This window comes from Ooceraea biroi, chromosome 13, assembly GCF_003672135.1.
Source record: "Ooceraea biroi isolate clonal line C1 chromosome 13, Obir_v5.4, whole genome shotgun sequence".
NCBI lineage: Eukaryota > Metazoa > Arthropoda > Insecta > Hymenoptera > Formicidae > Ooceraea > Ooceraea biroi.
The window spans coordinates 9,380,332-9,394,871 of NC_039518.1; the positions used below are offsets into that span (position 1 = coordinate 9,380,332).

At 33.9% G+C, this 14,540-nt stretch overlaps 6 protein-coding genes across 18 annotated transcripts; 5 read left to right on the plus strand and 1 right to left on the minus strand.

Moving 5' to 3' along the window:
- The first annotated feature begins 208 nt into the window (after positions 1-208).
- On the plus strand, positions 209-4,204 carry LOC113563204. The gene is made up of 8 exons (XM_026974530.1): positions 209-712; positions 856-1,167; positions 1,248-1,584; positions 1,755-2,089; positions 2,349-3,220; positions 3,458-3,507; positions 3,673-3,851; positions 3,944-4,204. Exons 1-8 carry the CDS (start codon positions 209-211, stop codon positions 4,202-4,204), a joined length of 2,850 nt encoding a protein of 949 aa, XP_026830331.1.
- Positions 4,205-4,922: 718 nt separating this feature from the next.
- LOC105286348 (cyclin-dependent kinases regulatory subunit) lies at positions 4,923-6,876 on the plus strand. 8 transcript variants are annotated; one of them, XM_026974755.1, is made up of 4 exons: positions 4,923-5,030; positions 5,363-5,473; positions 5,755-5,882; positions 6,038-6,251. In XM_026974755.1, the coding sequence occupies exons 2-4, from the start codon at positions 5,415-5,417 to the stop codon at positions 6,130-6,132; spliced, it is 282 nt and encodes a 93-aa protein (XP_026830556.1). In that variant the 5' UTR covers positions 4,923-5,030; positions 5,363-5,414; the 3' UTR covers positions 6,133-6,251. The 8 variants fall into 8 exon arrangements, with proteins under 8 accessions (XP_026830556.1, XP_026830557.1, XP_011349559.2 ...); XM_026974756.1 differs by having other exon boundaries at positions 5,028-5,049; XM_011351257.3 differs by lacking the exon at positions 4,923-5,030 and adding an exon at positions 5,038-5,162.
- LOC105286368 (tetratricopeptide repeat protein 25) lies at positions 6,755-9,284 on the plus strand. 3 transcript variants are annotated; one of them, XM_026974753.1, is made up of 3 exons: positions 6,755-6,848; positions 6,937-7,488; positions 8,584-9,284. In XM_026974753.1, exons 2-3 carry the CDS (start codon positions 7,351-7,353, stop codon positions 8,890-8,892), a joined length of 447 nt encoding a protein of 148 aa, XP_026830554.1. In that variant the 5' UTR covers positions 6,755-6,848; positions 6,937-7,350; the 3' UTR covers positions 8,893-9,284. The 3 variants fall into 3 exon arrangements, with proteins under 3 accessions (XP_026830554.1, XP_026830553.1, XP_011349599.2); XM_026974752.1 differs by lacking the exon at positions 6,755-6,848 and having other exon boundaries at positions 6,931-7,071; positions 7,315-7,488; XM_011351297.3 differs by lacking the exons at positions 6,755-6,848; positions 6,937-7,488 and adding an exon at positions 8,117-8,347.
- Positions 7,487-8,137, plus strand: LOC113563305. Its single transcript, XM_026974758.1, has one exon. It carries the CDS (start codon positions 7,811-7,813, stop codon positions 8,108-8,110), a length of 300 nt encoding a protein of 99 aa, XP_026830559.1. The 5' UTR covers positions 7,487-7,810; the 3' UTR covers positions 8,111-8,137.
- A 42-nt stretch (positions 9,285-9,326) lies between the features above and the next one.
- Positions 9,327-12,211, plus strand: LOC105286346 (hydroxysteroid dehydrogenase-like protein 2). Its single transcript, XM_011351249.3, has 8 exons — positions 9,327-9,340; positions 9,943-10,106; positions 10,191-10,404; positions 10,480-10,685; positions 10,788-10,985; positions 11,403-11,597; positions 11,669-11,797; positions 11,898-12,211. Exons 1-8 carry the CDS (start codon positions 9,327-9,329, stop codon positions 12,008-12,010), a joined length of 1,233 nt encoding a protein of 410 aa, XP_011349551.1. The 3' UTR covers positions 12,011-12,211.
- On the minus strand, positions 9,449-14,528 carry LOC105286344 (S-adenosylmethionine mitochondrial carrier protein homolog). 4 transcript variants are annotated; one of them, XM_011351246.3, is made up of 7 exons: positions 13,639-14,528; positions 13,304-13,460; positions 13,134-13,243; positions 12,808-13,048; positions 12,590-12,728; positions 12,384-12,531; positions 9,449-9,703 (listed from the first exon to the last, which is right to left on the minus strand). In XM_011351246.3, exons 1-6 carry the CDS (start codon positions 13,702-13,704, stop codon positions 12,390-12,392), a joined length of 855 nt encoding a protein of 284 aa, XP_011349548.1. In that variant the 5' UTR covers positions 13,705-14,528; the 3' UTR covers positions 9,449-9,703; positions 12,384-12,389. The 4 variants fall into 4 exon arrangements, with proteins under 4 accessions (XP_011349548.1, XP_011349547.1, XP_011349550.1 ...); XM_011351245.3 differs by lacking the exon at positions 9,449-9,703 and having other exon boundaries at positions 12,301-12,531; positions 13,639-13,721; positions 13,869-14,528; XM_011351248.3 differs by lacking the exon at positions 9,449-9,703 and having other exon boundaries at positions 12,301-12,531; positions 13,304-13,456.
- Positions 14,529-14,540: the final 12 nt, after the last annotated feature.

Here is a 14,540-nt window from a genome sequence, read left to right on the forward strand (position 1 = left end):
AATTAAAAAAGTGTTAGTTAAGGCAAGTGTCCTGTTTTTTGTTTTTTTTTTGTCACGCAAACGAGTAACGCTAAAAGATGAGCAGTATGAATTCTAAATCTTTTTCCGATTGCTTAATGATGATTTCTGACGTGATAAACAATCCCTAGGAACTGGCTCTAGCGTTTTGCGATATGGTACACCTCACGCCTTGTGTTTTTTCCGAAGCATGAAGATAGAGGTGTTTAGTGTATCGTGCGGACATTGTCACACCTTGGCGGTTACTAACAACGGTATCTATGCTTGGGGAGCTAGTCAGTTTGGGCAGTTGGGCCTCGGCAAAGTATCGCAATGTTCGACTCCGGAATTGGTTACTTCATTAGCACAAGAGAGTATCGTCGAAGCGGTAGCCGGGCAATATCACTCCGTGGCACTGACCGCGGATGGCAGAGTGTTCACATGGGGATGGGGTGTTCACGGTCAATTGGGCCACGGTAATACCGACGAGAAAACCATAGCAACTTTAGTCACGGCTTTACTCGGTACTGTTGTGTGTCACGTCAGCGCTGGATACGCACACACTTTGGTATTGTCAATGGATGGTATCGTGTATGCTTTCGGATGTAACGTTCTTGGTCAACTGGGAATGGGCAGTAATGCCAAAAGCTCTCTCCCGATGAGAATATCGCTGCCGGATGAAATAACGCTTATAAGTACAGGATACTTTCACAATGTAAGTTAAAACAATAGTAATATAATAGTAATATAATGCTACACTACAAATATCTCATATCAATTGTCTTGTGGTGGTACATCTCGTCATTAAACTAAGCAATAAAATAGCAATTTTACGCATATACTTGTTTGGTTTTCTAGCTAGCTGTCAGCAACACGAACAAATTATACATATGGGGCGCGAGTCCCCAAGTTCTAAGATTGCAAGCACAAGCGCAAAAGAAGATTCGTATATTGGAGCAACAAGATGCTAACGAGAAAACGTTTTTAGAGGATGGCATCGAGGCGAAAACTGGACAAACCGAAATGATTATCTCTAACGCAGAAATGCAAAAGAAACCATCTGAGAATGCAGATTTAGCAAGTCTCAACGTTGATTTGATCGAAGAGAATCAAACGCATTTAAAGCCATCTGTAGTGGATACAAGTTTAGTAAAAGGACAAATTACACAGGTTTGTTGAAAAAACAATTCTACATATTTTATATAATACATAAAGCAAATAAAATGTGATAAGTTTTGTGATACATCTAGATATCAGCTGGCTGTCACCATAATGCATTGATAACAAAGGATGGTTCTCTGTATACGTGGGGCCGTAACTTGGACGGCCAAATAGGTAACGGCACCAGACGAGAAGTACCAATTCCGACGCCTCTATATTATAATCCAGCTTGCATCTTCTCGCAAATACCTCCTAGACACAACGAGTTTAAAAAAATGCAAAACTTGGACAATAATACTAAATCAAATGATTCACCGACTGACAATGTTCAGCGAAATGCTGGCCTCAATAAAAAGAGAATTAATCCTGTAATTAACGCCGTCGGAATCGCCTGCGGATATGATTATACGATCGCGATACAACCAGGTCAGGAACAAACAAACAAAACAGTATTGTCCCGATAATCCGTAATAATATTTAAATAATTATCTATCTTTCACTCGAAAGACTTTCGAGAGATTCGAATTTTAAGTAAATCCAGATGAATGAATTGTATCCTTACTGCTTTAAAAACATGTAATTCTTTTTTTTTCCAGGAGGCACAGTATTAGCTTGGGGCAATAACAGTAGGGCGCAATTGGGTCGCATCCCCGCGAAAGAGACACGTGATGCTGATGATAAACTCGTATTATTGAAATCGTCGAAGCGAGTGGTACGACTACCTAATACGCTGCACGTAGCTTTGGATGTTCCTAGTCAAGTACCCAGTATTGCGAGCCCGGTAATATCTTATCAGTCAAACGATGCGTCTTCTCTTGCTGGGCTCGTTTCTCCTTTGAGCGTCATCGAAAAGTCTCCAGGAGAATTAACACTTCACTATGTTCTCGAACGCTTCCATGGTTTATATTGCTCTGCTAATATTATGAGAAAGGTTTGTTTATAGTGTGTTTTTTTAATTCGGTCAGTTTGAACTTGAACGTAATGATTTCATGATGATTAAATTATATTGTAGTATTCTCTTTATAACCATTTTATCAAAATTATATTTTGATTTATAGTATGTGCAAATTTTACGATGTCAAAGTTACAGAAGCATGATACTGAGAACATATAACAGTGATGAGCATGTATGATAAAAATTTCCATCTTATTCAGACGAGTTTATAACGAGTTTATGTTTTCTGTCATAGAGTATTGAATTGGAAAATTATCAAGCTTGTTCTAAAATAGCAGCGTTACAAGGTAATATCCGGGCTGCTTTCAATTATCAACTGAAGGTCTTACACAAATTAAGCCTTCAATCAACGGGAAATTATTCAATGGAAATTTCACGTGAAACAACGGTGTCCGCAACCAAAATTGCGCGTGCAATGAGGGATAATGCTTGCGAGGAATCATCTCGGAATATCAAGAGAAACACCGAATTGTTTAATAGACAAGCGGAGAAGAATTTCATGGAATCCTTGGAGAACAGCGTCACACGAAACTGGATGAAAATTCCTACGAGTAGATCGTTGAACAATTTGCAAGCACTCGCACAAGAATTATATACTTTTGATTGTCAAGGTGGCTTGGAAGAATTGTGTAGAACTCAAAAAAATTATAATTCTTCTTCGTCGAACATCGACGCAGATTATTCTGACATCGAGTCCAACACGAATGAAGATGAACAACAAGAACGGATCGATGATCTGATTTTTAACGAGAACGACTTGCTGTCACGAAATAAAAACATAACTCACCACACTGAATCAGTCGGCGCGAAAACAATGTTCAACATTGACAATCATCAGACGGACACGCGCAAAGGGAAAATTCCATTTTCCGACACCTTTCCGGCAGCTTTACGTTCTCAAAGAAATTACGTGATCAACGAGGCCATAAGAGCGCTAAAGTTTTATTTCAACAATATCAATAACGAAGCGAACATTCTCAAGTGCGAAATATTGCAGGACGCAATTAGTTTTTGGCTCCAACACAATTTACCGATACAAAGTTTGGAAAATGTTTTACTCGATCACATACACGTCATCTATTATCCACTTGGATTATTACTGTTTTGGTAAATCGATTTGTTCTTAATTTTCCTACAATTCATACATACATTGAGCGAAATAAAGCAAACCGAATTTGTAGCGTCCAATATAATAATAGCAATTCCAATCTGCTGAAAAATATCTTTGTTCGGTACTTGAATTTGATTAACTATGTTATTTGCTATATTGAGCTATATTGAGTATATCGAGAGATTAAAATGAAATTAGAAAAGTTGATTTGTAATTTATCGTTTTTCTTTTAGTCGGAATGCGATAGGAAGATATCTGGATGCAAATAAGTATGCCAATCGGGGTGAGAATTGGTGCACGAACGATTTATTCTCAATGAATTTCTGTCTTCAAGTACTATCGATATTAATACAGCATATAGATAAAGGTTCAATCTTTTTTATTAAATTTTCAACATACAAATATAAATGATTAACATAATAAATGCATGTATGTTTATATATTTCAGATGACATTATGCCGGAATATGCAAAAATTTTCTCCTCTTTAATGGCAGATAATTACGGCGTACCCTTAAACGGATATCCAGGCGTAAGTAAAAATAATAGTCCAGAGCAAATGATGGAAGGGATTATAAGTACAGTATTTTCCGAAATGGAAGATTCCAGATTATTTGCGCATATTAAGGTAATATTTCTACCATAATTAATCAAATTACAATGTTTCCTATTTTATTTTACAATAACATTGTATATTGTACAAAATATAAATGTCATCAGGACTCGGATGCTGTGAATCGTTTGCTTATGGCAAAAGAAGATAGCATGGTATTTACTTGTGGACATCACTTTCCAATTTCAATATACAAAACGGATATCATATCAAGAATGGAAACTGAATTATTAACGTTTCCGCCATCGTTGATACTTCCACGTACATCACAGTATTTAGGGAATATGTTGTCTTGTACATCTAAACCTGAAATTCTGTGTCCATTATGTACGGTCGAAGCACTGAGAGCAACCATGAAAAATAGTTGAGACTAAAGATGCCTGAGATGTTCCAACAACTGATTGAAACAATTTAGACATTGTGATTTTATTCACGTAGGGATAGTCATGTTCTTCCTCTTTCTCCAATTTTTAATTACATTAAGTATGCATTAACAAAGGAATAGTCGTACTTTTCAATTTTATTACGTGTACTGTTTCAAAGAATACATTGAAATTTACTTTCTCTGCGGAATATTTAGTTCTATGAAGAAACAATTTATGAAACGTCTTTCATTTCTCGTATCAAACAAAGCGACATCATTTTAGGAAAGAATGTGATATTTCTTAATAGTTTTTTTGAATCTTCAGACGTTTCCTCATATTCTTCTTGTACATATGATATAAAAATAAGAAAACATATCTTTCTTGGTATTTTAGGCTAATTTGAATCGATATTATATAGATAATAAAAATTATCGCATGTGATGTGCTTTACTTTTACTTTAAAACAATATATGTAATAATTTATAATATAAAAAAATTCGACTTGTTTATTGAACAAAATTGTTCAATTCTTAATTCGTCGATTGTGATAAATAAGACAAACACACACGTTATAATACGCGCGCACGTTATTTAAATAAAACATTTTCTATAAAATTTATGATATCGGAGATTATCGCTTTAATTGGTACAACATATTTTATTTTAATATTTCTGCATGAAAACATTCTCTATAAAAATAGAAAATAGACTATTGAAATTATTTGGATTGATTCGATAGGTTTTTTATCGATGCATTTCAGAAACGAATACAAAGTCACTAGATCGCTGGCTGTCAACTTGATCCTTTTCTATGGACCTTTGCTTTTAGGTTAGTAACCGTAAGAAAGGTATATATCTTGAGAAATATATCTTCTCAATGCAATTTGTTGTTATATCGAGTATTTCTTTATAAATACAACACTATATGAGACATATCTATACACAAAATGACAGTTTTGAGGTTAGAGAGTATAATATTTTGCATTATCAAAAAGAGCTGTTTTGCCAAAAAAGAGAACGATTTTGTAATGTGACTAAAGTTAAATCCTTTTTAACTTGATTTTTATGTTTAAAAACACATTTGATTATGCCAACTTTATCACTCTCTCTCACACACACACACATTTTATTTTATTATTATTTATATTATTTTTTTATTAGATTATCCTGCAATTTTGAGATTTTTGGTCTAGTTATTTTACTTCAAAGCGCAATGCCAATTGATCAGATACAGTATTCTGAGAAATACTGCGACGATAAGTACGAGTACAGGTAGGTTTAGATTATGCACTTAATATAATACTTAATAAATAATGAAAATTCTTTATACATAATATGCGACTGTAATGTATTAATTGAGTATAATTTAACTGTGTGTAACTTTTGTATTGTATGTTATATATACTTTAATACAGTCTATTCTAAACTTTGATTTTGAAAGAATTTAATTTTATAGTAAAAGAGAAAAAAGTAAAAATTAATTTTATTAAATTTGACATATGCTAAAACAAGATCACCCACATAATTTCGATTAAATCTTATTGTGTAAATAGGCATGTGATACTGCCGGTTGATATAACCAGACATGTCCCAAAGACCCATCTTATGACAGAAACCGAATGGAGGAACTTGGGAGTCCAACAGAGTCCTGGATGGGTACACTATATGATGCATGGACCAGGTATATTATTCGTACAACAAACTAAATATTATTGCAGAGCTATTATATATATATGTGTGTGTGTGTGTATAATATGTATAATATGTATACACACACACATATAAGCTCTGATAAACACTGTTTATATAAATATACAGATTCTGCTTCTTTTCTAGAACCACATGTTCTATTATTTCGCAGACTGAGGACCGATATTATGGCAACATCTAAAGGTAGCACTTTACAAAGACAGCAAACTGTTACTTGCTGATTAACTGAATTTGATGTAAGAATTGAGCATAAAATTATCTGAATATAAATAAGCTTTATGAATTATAAATTGAATCTTACTTTGTAATTATTTATAAAATGAATTAATAGTATAAATTAGTATGAATTATTATTTTAACCATATTTTATTTCTGCATACTTTGTATAGTCAATTAGACATTGCATGTTAGTAATGCTTTTTACTAGATAGAGAAAAATTTGGAGCAGCCTTGAACCATATATCGTTTTAATTCATCTATTATAGGTAATCCTTTTATTACGTGACAGACAACTTGCATATTATGAAATATAAATTGCAGAAGAGTCTTAATGCGACGTAAACACGCCATGTTTTTTATCTTTACCTTGATTTTAAGCTCATTTTATGCGATTTAAAATCTATTTTATTATATGATTATGTTAAACTAGAAAATGAAATAGTTTAAATTTTATTAAAAAATTTCTTCTTTGTCCATTATAATATGAATTATACATATATACAGTTTTACAATTGTAGAAAATTCGCAAAATGAATAATTGCTCCGATTTCCTAAATTGTTCAACGATAGTACGAAAAATTAGTCAATTGCGTGTGGTTTTTTGTCAAATGAAGCAAATATACGGGCAAGGACAATGACGATAGATTGATGGGAAGCATTCACGGAAACATGCGACTTTAATCACTTTTCCGTTAGCGATTGGAGATGCAACGTAGTGGTGAATAAAGAATCGAGATTGTCGTGTAGTCACTCTCGTTACTATCCTTTTCTAACGTTTCTCTATTGATTATTTCTTAATAATGTAGGTAGGGAGACAACAGAAAAAGTATAAACGGAAAAATTTCTGGCTATAAGCTAAGTATTTAAGTATTATGCCAGCCAGCAAGGAAGAACGATAGTTTTTGTGCACTTAGCCGTGATGCAGCGGTTTATCGATACAAGTATGTAATCGTAAAATATCAAATTCTTAATTAAACAAAGAAAATAAAACATTATTAATCCAAGTAGATTAAATACTTGACGATGTCTAATCATAAACAACAATGCTGATTACTTGCGGTTAATGAATAATTTACTTCTACTGCACACAATGATGTAAAATTTCACGCAAAAATCGAACCGAACGTTTCGCCTGATCTAATCTATATATAAATGTCGATTAAAGAGATAAAATAATTTTTCAGCACAATTAATTTAAAGAGCTTACCTATTAAAACAATATGATTAAATCGAAAAAAAAATCAGCAATACGGATAAGACGAACATCTCTTGCTATTCAAAACGCACTTTTGGTAAATGAAGCAGCCGTTTACGAGAAAAATGGAAATTATAATAAAGCGATATTTCTGTACAATCAAGTAAGTTGTGACACGTATAACTTATAAATTGATTTATGTTAAACTTATTATGAAAAACTACTACTTTGAACTGGCAACAATGCTATTTTCTGGTCATAGTACCCCGGACACACAATTACACAGACGATAAAAAGAAAAAGTATTAATAATTTACACGAAATAAAGGATGCGTTTAGAACAATCACATTTCTCCTCGCAGTTTTCCTCGTTTCTAAGGAAACGAGTAATAACTCGTACTTTGAGGTGTCGATATCCAGTTGTGTACTGGATTACGACATATAGTCGTAATAGTTAAATCTCGATACAACATTGATATGCAATTATGAGCCAAGCATCCAAGGACATAACGTACACAAGCGCGGTTGAACATCATGTAATGGATATCCTGAATCCTACGTTGCAGCATCACGATTTCTTACAAAGTTACGTGCGGACGCGCGTGGAAGTGGGTTCTGATTCGAAACAGGATCCCGTAGAACCTGAAGGGCTAGCGCATCCAAGCAATGACGATCGTAATGACAATGACAGTCGTGACGTTCATAATAAACGGGAGAAGAAAGAAAAGCTCGATCCTACCACTATCGAGTCTGAAATGAGAATTCAAAAGTCAAAAAGAAAATGACGCCAACGTGACAACGGCAGTTGCCGGCAAGAAGAAATATACACCGATAAAGATCGTGCCGCTGCCGTGAACATGGGTACTACAGATATAAAGCAGTCTCTGAAGATTAAACAACGTCAAGATCGCAGCAGAAGTCTGCAAATCTCCGAAGAGACCGAGCCCGGAGCGTTGCTAACGCTCGGTTTGCGCGAAATGCGCTTTGGGGACATTAATGTCGCTATTAATTTCATCGATAAGGTTTACTTACTTATCCACCTTTCACTTGCGAGACGCGCGCGCGCGCGCTTATCCATGCATACATCTCATAGCAACTAAATCATGTTTTACGTATATACATGTGTCATAAAGCTCAGATATGTGATTCACTTTTGTAATCAATCTATTGATAGCTACATTATTATTGGATGGTACAAAATGTTGCGTGCAACGATGTATTTTGTATGTCATATAAGATGAGAATTTTTATGTTGCAGGTATTGGAGATGAATGCCAATGATAAAAAAGCTTTAATAGCGCGAAGCAAATGTCACCTTTTATTGGGTAACGCACGAAAGGCGCTAGACGATGCCGAGGCAGCCTTACGACTGAATCTGAAAAAATCTAGCAACACTAAAGCGATATATTGCAAGGCGGAAGCTCTCTATCATCTTGGCGATTTCGAGATGAGTCTGGTGTATTATTATCGTGGAATGAAGATTCGTCCGGAATTTGATCAATTTCGACTTGGTGTACAAAAAGCAAGGGATGCGATACAAAACGTGCTGCTACATAAGACGACTTAACGTACATAATTCATGTATAAAACAATGATATAAATATTCAATATGTTTTTTTTTCCTACTTGCTTTCAAAATTGAACAACTCCAAAAAATCGAAAGTTCGAATTTCAAGCTAGTGAGATTGCTAATCGAGACTGGTGCCATCTAATGAAATCATTTTATATCTATCGATATAATTTTAAAACTGTCATATCATATGATGCGCGTATGACATTTTATCGTTGCCAACATATGATACGCATGACGCTGAATGCGTGTGATGTACTTTGCACCCATTGGATAAGAACCGCGTATAAAGTACTAAACTAAATAGCTGGAAGGTAGAGCCGTGTCCGTACGTGTCCGAGGCTTCTCGCTTGTCGGATTTTGTCTTCCGAGCGACTGACAACGAAAAATATTTCATACTCTAATAAATTGCACGGATAAGATTGTACAAAATGATTAACACAGGGTAAGTATGATGACAAGTATACTACTTATTTACTTTATAATCATGTATGACTCAGCAAATTTTCTTATAACACTATCATGCAAAGGTCTGAGAAATTGTTCTTGGCTCTTTACTGTTCTGCTATTTTATTGTTGAACACGCTCCTACACAATTTCTAGTACAGTTATCACATTGTACCAATTTATCAATCAGTTTGTTTTATTGAATATAACTAAAGAACACACCGTCGGTGCTTTATGTTGAACAACTCGAATGATTTTATCATTATTCATGATTAACATATATGATAATTGTATCGAATCACATTATGTTCAAAGCATCGTGCGAGTGTTGAATTTGCAAGCGTTCTGTTAAAATTTCTACCTGAAATTTAAATACAGCAAGTTTTTTTTATCGTAAACAACAATCTCTAGTATTGAATAATGTCTGCATTGTGTCGGAACAATGATATGTGTTTGGGATTATATCTTTATATATCTTTCATCATAAAGAGTTATTACGATATACATATATAGAAATTTATGTAAAAATATTATTGTACATGTTTATAATGGACTAAAAAGTCATTAAAAAACGATACTGATTGTCGATATTTGACACAGGAAGCTGGCTGGTCGTACTATTTTCATTACAGGAGCTTCGAGGGGCATTGGTAAAAGTATAGCATTAAAAGCAGCGAAAGATGGTGCAAATATTGTTATTGCAGCAAAAACTGCCGAGCCCCATCCAAAGCTACCGGGTACTATTTATACGGCAGCTAATGAAAGTAATTACCGTTTAATTTATCAGCGAACGCTACCTACCGCTATTTAATAAAAATAATTTGGAACATGTTAAACGTGCTTTTCAGTCGAAGCAGCTGGTGGCAAAGCTCTTCCTTGTGTCGTCGATATTCGTGATGAAAAACAAGTGCTTAATGCGGTGGAAAGTGCAGTTGCTAAATTTGGCGGTATAGATGTTGTCGTGAACAATGCGAGTGCCATTTCTTTGACAGGTACTTTGGCGACCGACATGAAGAGATACGACTTGATGAATAATATCAACGCAAGGGGAACTTTTCTCGTGTAGGTCTTTTTATGCCTCGCAATACTTGATGAAACTAAGTAGCAAGATTATAAAGCGATAAAATTATATTCTAGCTCGAAAGCTTGTATACCGTATCTGCAAAAAAGCACAAATCCGCACATAGTTAACATAAGCCCGCCATTGAACATGAAACCGATTTGGTTTAAAAATCATGTTGCATACACAATGGCTAAGTATGGGATGTCTATGTGTGTTCTCGGCATGGCAGAGGAATTGAAAGACGATAAAATTGCGGTAAATGCCGTTTGGCCAAATACAGGTATGTTGTTATCACTTTTCAGAACAGTAACGAATGAATATATTCATGAAAATATATATTCATATCACAAAAGTTATGACGATTACGTTACTTTGTTTTTAGCGATACATACCGCTGCAATGGACATGCTATCAGGTTCAGAATCCAAAAGGTTTTGCCGAAAACCCGAAATTATGGCAGACGCGGTATACGCGTTGCTTTGTAAAGACAGCCAGTCTCTAACTGGACAGTTTATGATTGATGAAGACATATTAAGAAACGAAGGTATCACGGATTTTACCAATTATGCCTGTGATCCAGGTAATATTCTCTTATCTTTCCTTGTTTTGTATAGCAATTACGAAAATATACATCTATGTACCACCTTATAATTTCGCTTGGTATAATGTGTGGTTTTCAACGCGATCTCCGATAGATTGAGTTTGCGGGCACACTTGTCACAATAACAGAGATTTTCTTCCTCTTTCCTTTCTTTTTAATTAAACTTTAATTTACTATATTGAAACACAAACTGAAAATAAATTATAACAAAAAAAAAGGATCTACTCGGAGAAGTGTAACAATTTTGATTAATATCGAAACAATTATCGTACCGAAAAATAATGAAAGACATCTTGAAGAGTCAAAGACTGCCGCCTCGAGACGCGATAACAGAGTGTAAACTATATCTCTGACAATGTTGAATGGTGATTTTCATGATAAAGTTTAATCTTTTAGAAAACAAGGATAGTTTAATGCGGGACTTCTTTTTGAATGATGATATTCCGAATTCGCCACATATTGGTGATAAGAGTAGCAAACTAAGTAGCGGTGAAACTGGCAAGATACCACGTATATTTAATGCGATCGAAACAAACTTAAGTAGCGAGCTAGTGAACAAAACTGGCGCTATATATCAATTTAACATAAAAGGTAAATTACACATAATTGCAAATAATTTATTTATTAATAACTTCTTCATTTGTATATATTTAAATATTTAGGAGACGAAGCCGGAACATGGTTCATTGATCTAAAAAATGGAAAAGGTGCTATTGGTAAAGGAGAACCGAGTCAGCCAGCAGATGCAACATTCACAATGGAGTCGAGCAATTTCTTTGCTATGTTTTCAGGTAGATAGATTTCAAAAATAATTTTCTTCTTAGTTTATGGCTTCTATTTAATATATCTATTTGATATATAGTTTTTAATTAATTTTTTTTTTATTAACAGGAAAACTGAAACCTGCTGCCGCATTTATGTCAGGCAAATTAAATATAAGTGGAAATTTACAGAAAGCAATGAAATTGGAAAAATTGATGAACAGTTTAAAATCAAAATTGTAAGATTAAAAGTGTTGTTACTGGAGTATTTTTCACATGTCTTCTAAAATATTTTTATCATGTACATATAATATTTTTTGTATCAAACATGAAAGAAGGTTTTTTTATTAAAAGCTAATAATAAATGAATATTTTATATGCGTATTGAGAAATGTGCAATTCTTGTCTCTCATAGGAGAGGAAAATAAAACATGTTGTACTTTCAACCAAGACTTGTTTGAACAGACGGGATAGAATTGTACTTTCATAAATCACGTTCGTACGATAGATTATTGACAGGAAGAACGGTTTTATACTTGACAAAAACAATTAATGCTTTTTATTTCTATGTAATGTTTCGAATAACGCTACATATTAAACTTAATGAGCGCATTACCTTTTCTTAGTTTTTATGTACGGTATTTGTATTTTTTAACGTTGGAAATAACGTCCATGTGAGGACTTTTGCTTCTTCGTAAACTCCAAAGAATATAAAACCTCCTAATGTAATCCATATTATTCTTGGCCCAAAACCAGCAAATAGTCTGTAATATTGAAGAAACATTTAGTAAAGCTTCAGGAAAATTTTAAAAGGATACATACCCATGAACACCGTTTTCTATATATATTTTATAAAGCACATTTGATATTGTCAGTTCTGACGAAAATAATGTTCTGTCGGCAAGCATTATTCTTGTTTTCGCAACATCCAACGGAGTTGTAACCGCTGCAGAGATACCTCCTAAAATTATAGAAAAAAGAGTAGGTTATTTATGCGAGATTGTAATTCATCTACTTTTATCTTAATACAAAATAAAAACCTGCAATTGCTCCACAAATTGCACTTTCCGCAGGATATATCTCTCTCTTAATATAGACAGTATAGAACCTTTTCAAATATTCCCATAATGGAAACTGTACGATACTAAAAGGCATGTCCCGTAACACCGTGCTCCAATATCCACGATATAATAATCTAAAGCCAAGCAATTCCTTATCTAGTATCAGTGCCTGTCTCCTTTGTTTCAAAACTTCCACTGGAACTCTTATTAGACACGCTACCTTTGTGCATAAATAAATGTGATTAATGCATCACTCAACTATCAAGTGAATCAGATATTCAGTGTACATAAAATAATAAAAGTACCATTTCTGCTAACGACGCTGCTCCCATGTGAACAACGGTACAATATTTGGTAGAAATCTTTGGTTGTATCACAGTTTTGATTTCTTCATACGTTAAAAAGAATAGTGCAGCTGAAATATACAATATATTATATCAAAGTGTACACGTGTATAAATTTTATCTAACGTTACCTGTTGGGGCTGATCCTGTTATAACAGGAAGAATCCCTTTATAAACATTCCTGAATCCTCCAGCCTTTAAGAATCCTCGTCCACTTTGCAATCGAGTTTTCAATGTATCTAGTGGAAATAATGCCACGTCCACGAACATGCCTGCAGCACTTCCTGCCTGCCATTATTGTGCAAGTATAACAGCATAGGTTTTTCATTTTTTTAATCAATGCTTCCAAGTATAATATATGGAGAAAACCAGTTATTTGATATAAAATTTAAATGAAAGATTTTAGTTTTAACACGTTTACTGCCACGCAAGTTTCGTATGTTTTTTATAAAATTATTTTACTTACGATAAGTGAAGTAATAAAGACATTTCGTATATTCGTTCTGTCCACTTCTCTTTCACGTTTCGTCATTTTGTTATTGTACGAGTCTGAAACAATCTCCACTTAATTTGAAATATTTAACAAACGCCTCCTGTTGGCCGAGTCAATAGGCCGATACAAAGCATTCTATTATATAAATAAATAAAGATATCATATCTACAATATCACAGATTTTGAGATAAGACAATACTAACATAAGGTGATGACAAATCATATATGTTAAATTAGAAAATATAATGGAAATAAACAAATCTATCACGCGAATATCGCGTGTACCGCAACTGATCGGTCTGCACCATTCTACACCTTTGATGCACACAAGCAAGGCAGAGTGCGCATGCGTGAAACTGGGCAGTATATGCATTGGGGTATATCCACACAAATTTGTATAAGCGCATAACAAATGCACCAGGAAATTGATTGGTCCATTTTCTTATGCACGTGCTTATGCGTGCTTCCAATCAAATTCCTTATGCGGTTATACCGCATTTGTGTGAATATACCTTTAATCTGAGGAAGAGAGTTCACGTGATCTCTCCATGTGTTAGGCAAGAAGATGCAGGAATCGATAATTTTCATAGAACTAAAGCTGGGTAAATTGGCTAAAGATTGCATAATAAATAATCAAGCATTTTAGAAACATACGTCTCTTTCATATATTAAAATATTAATTTAAAAGAGATAAGTTTCCGCTTCGGAAATTTGTCAGTTGTAATACTTTTAGATTATTTTATAGCATATTATTTCTCAAATTTCTCAAAAAACGTATCAAGTTAATATTTCGAATTGTGGAAAAATAGCCACAACAATCACAACAATTTACGCTTTACGCTTAATGCATTCATCAGAAAATTAGTATGTTAATT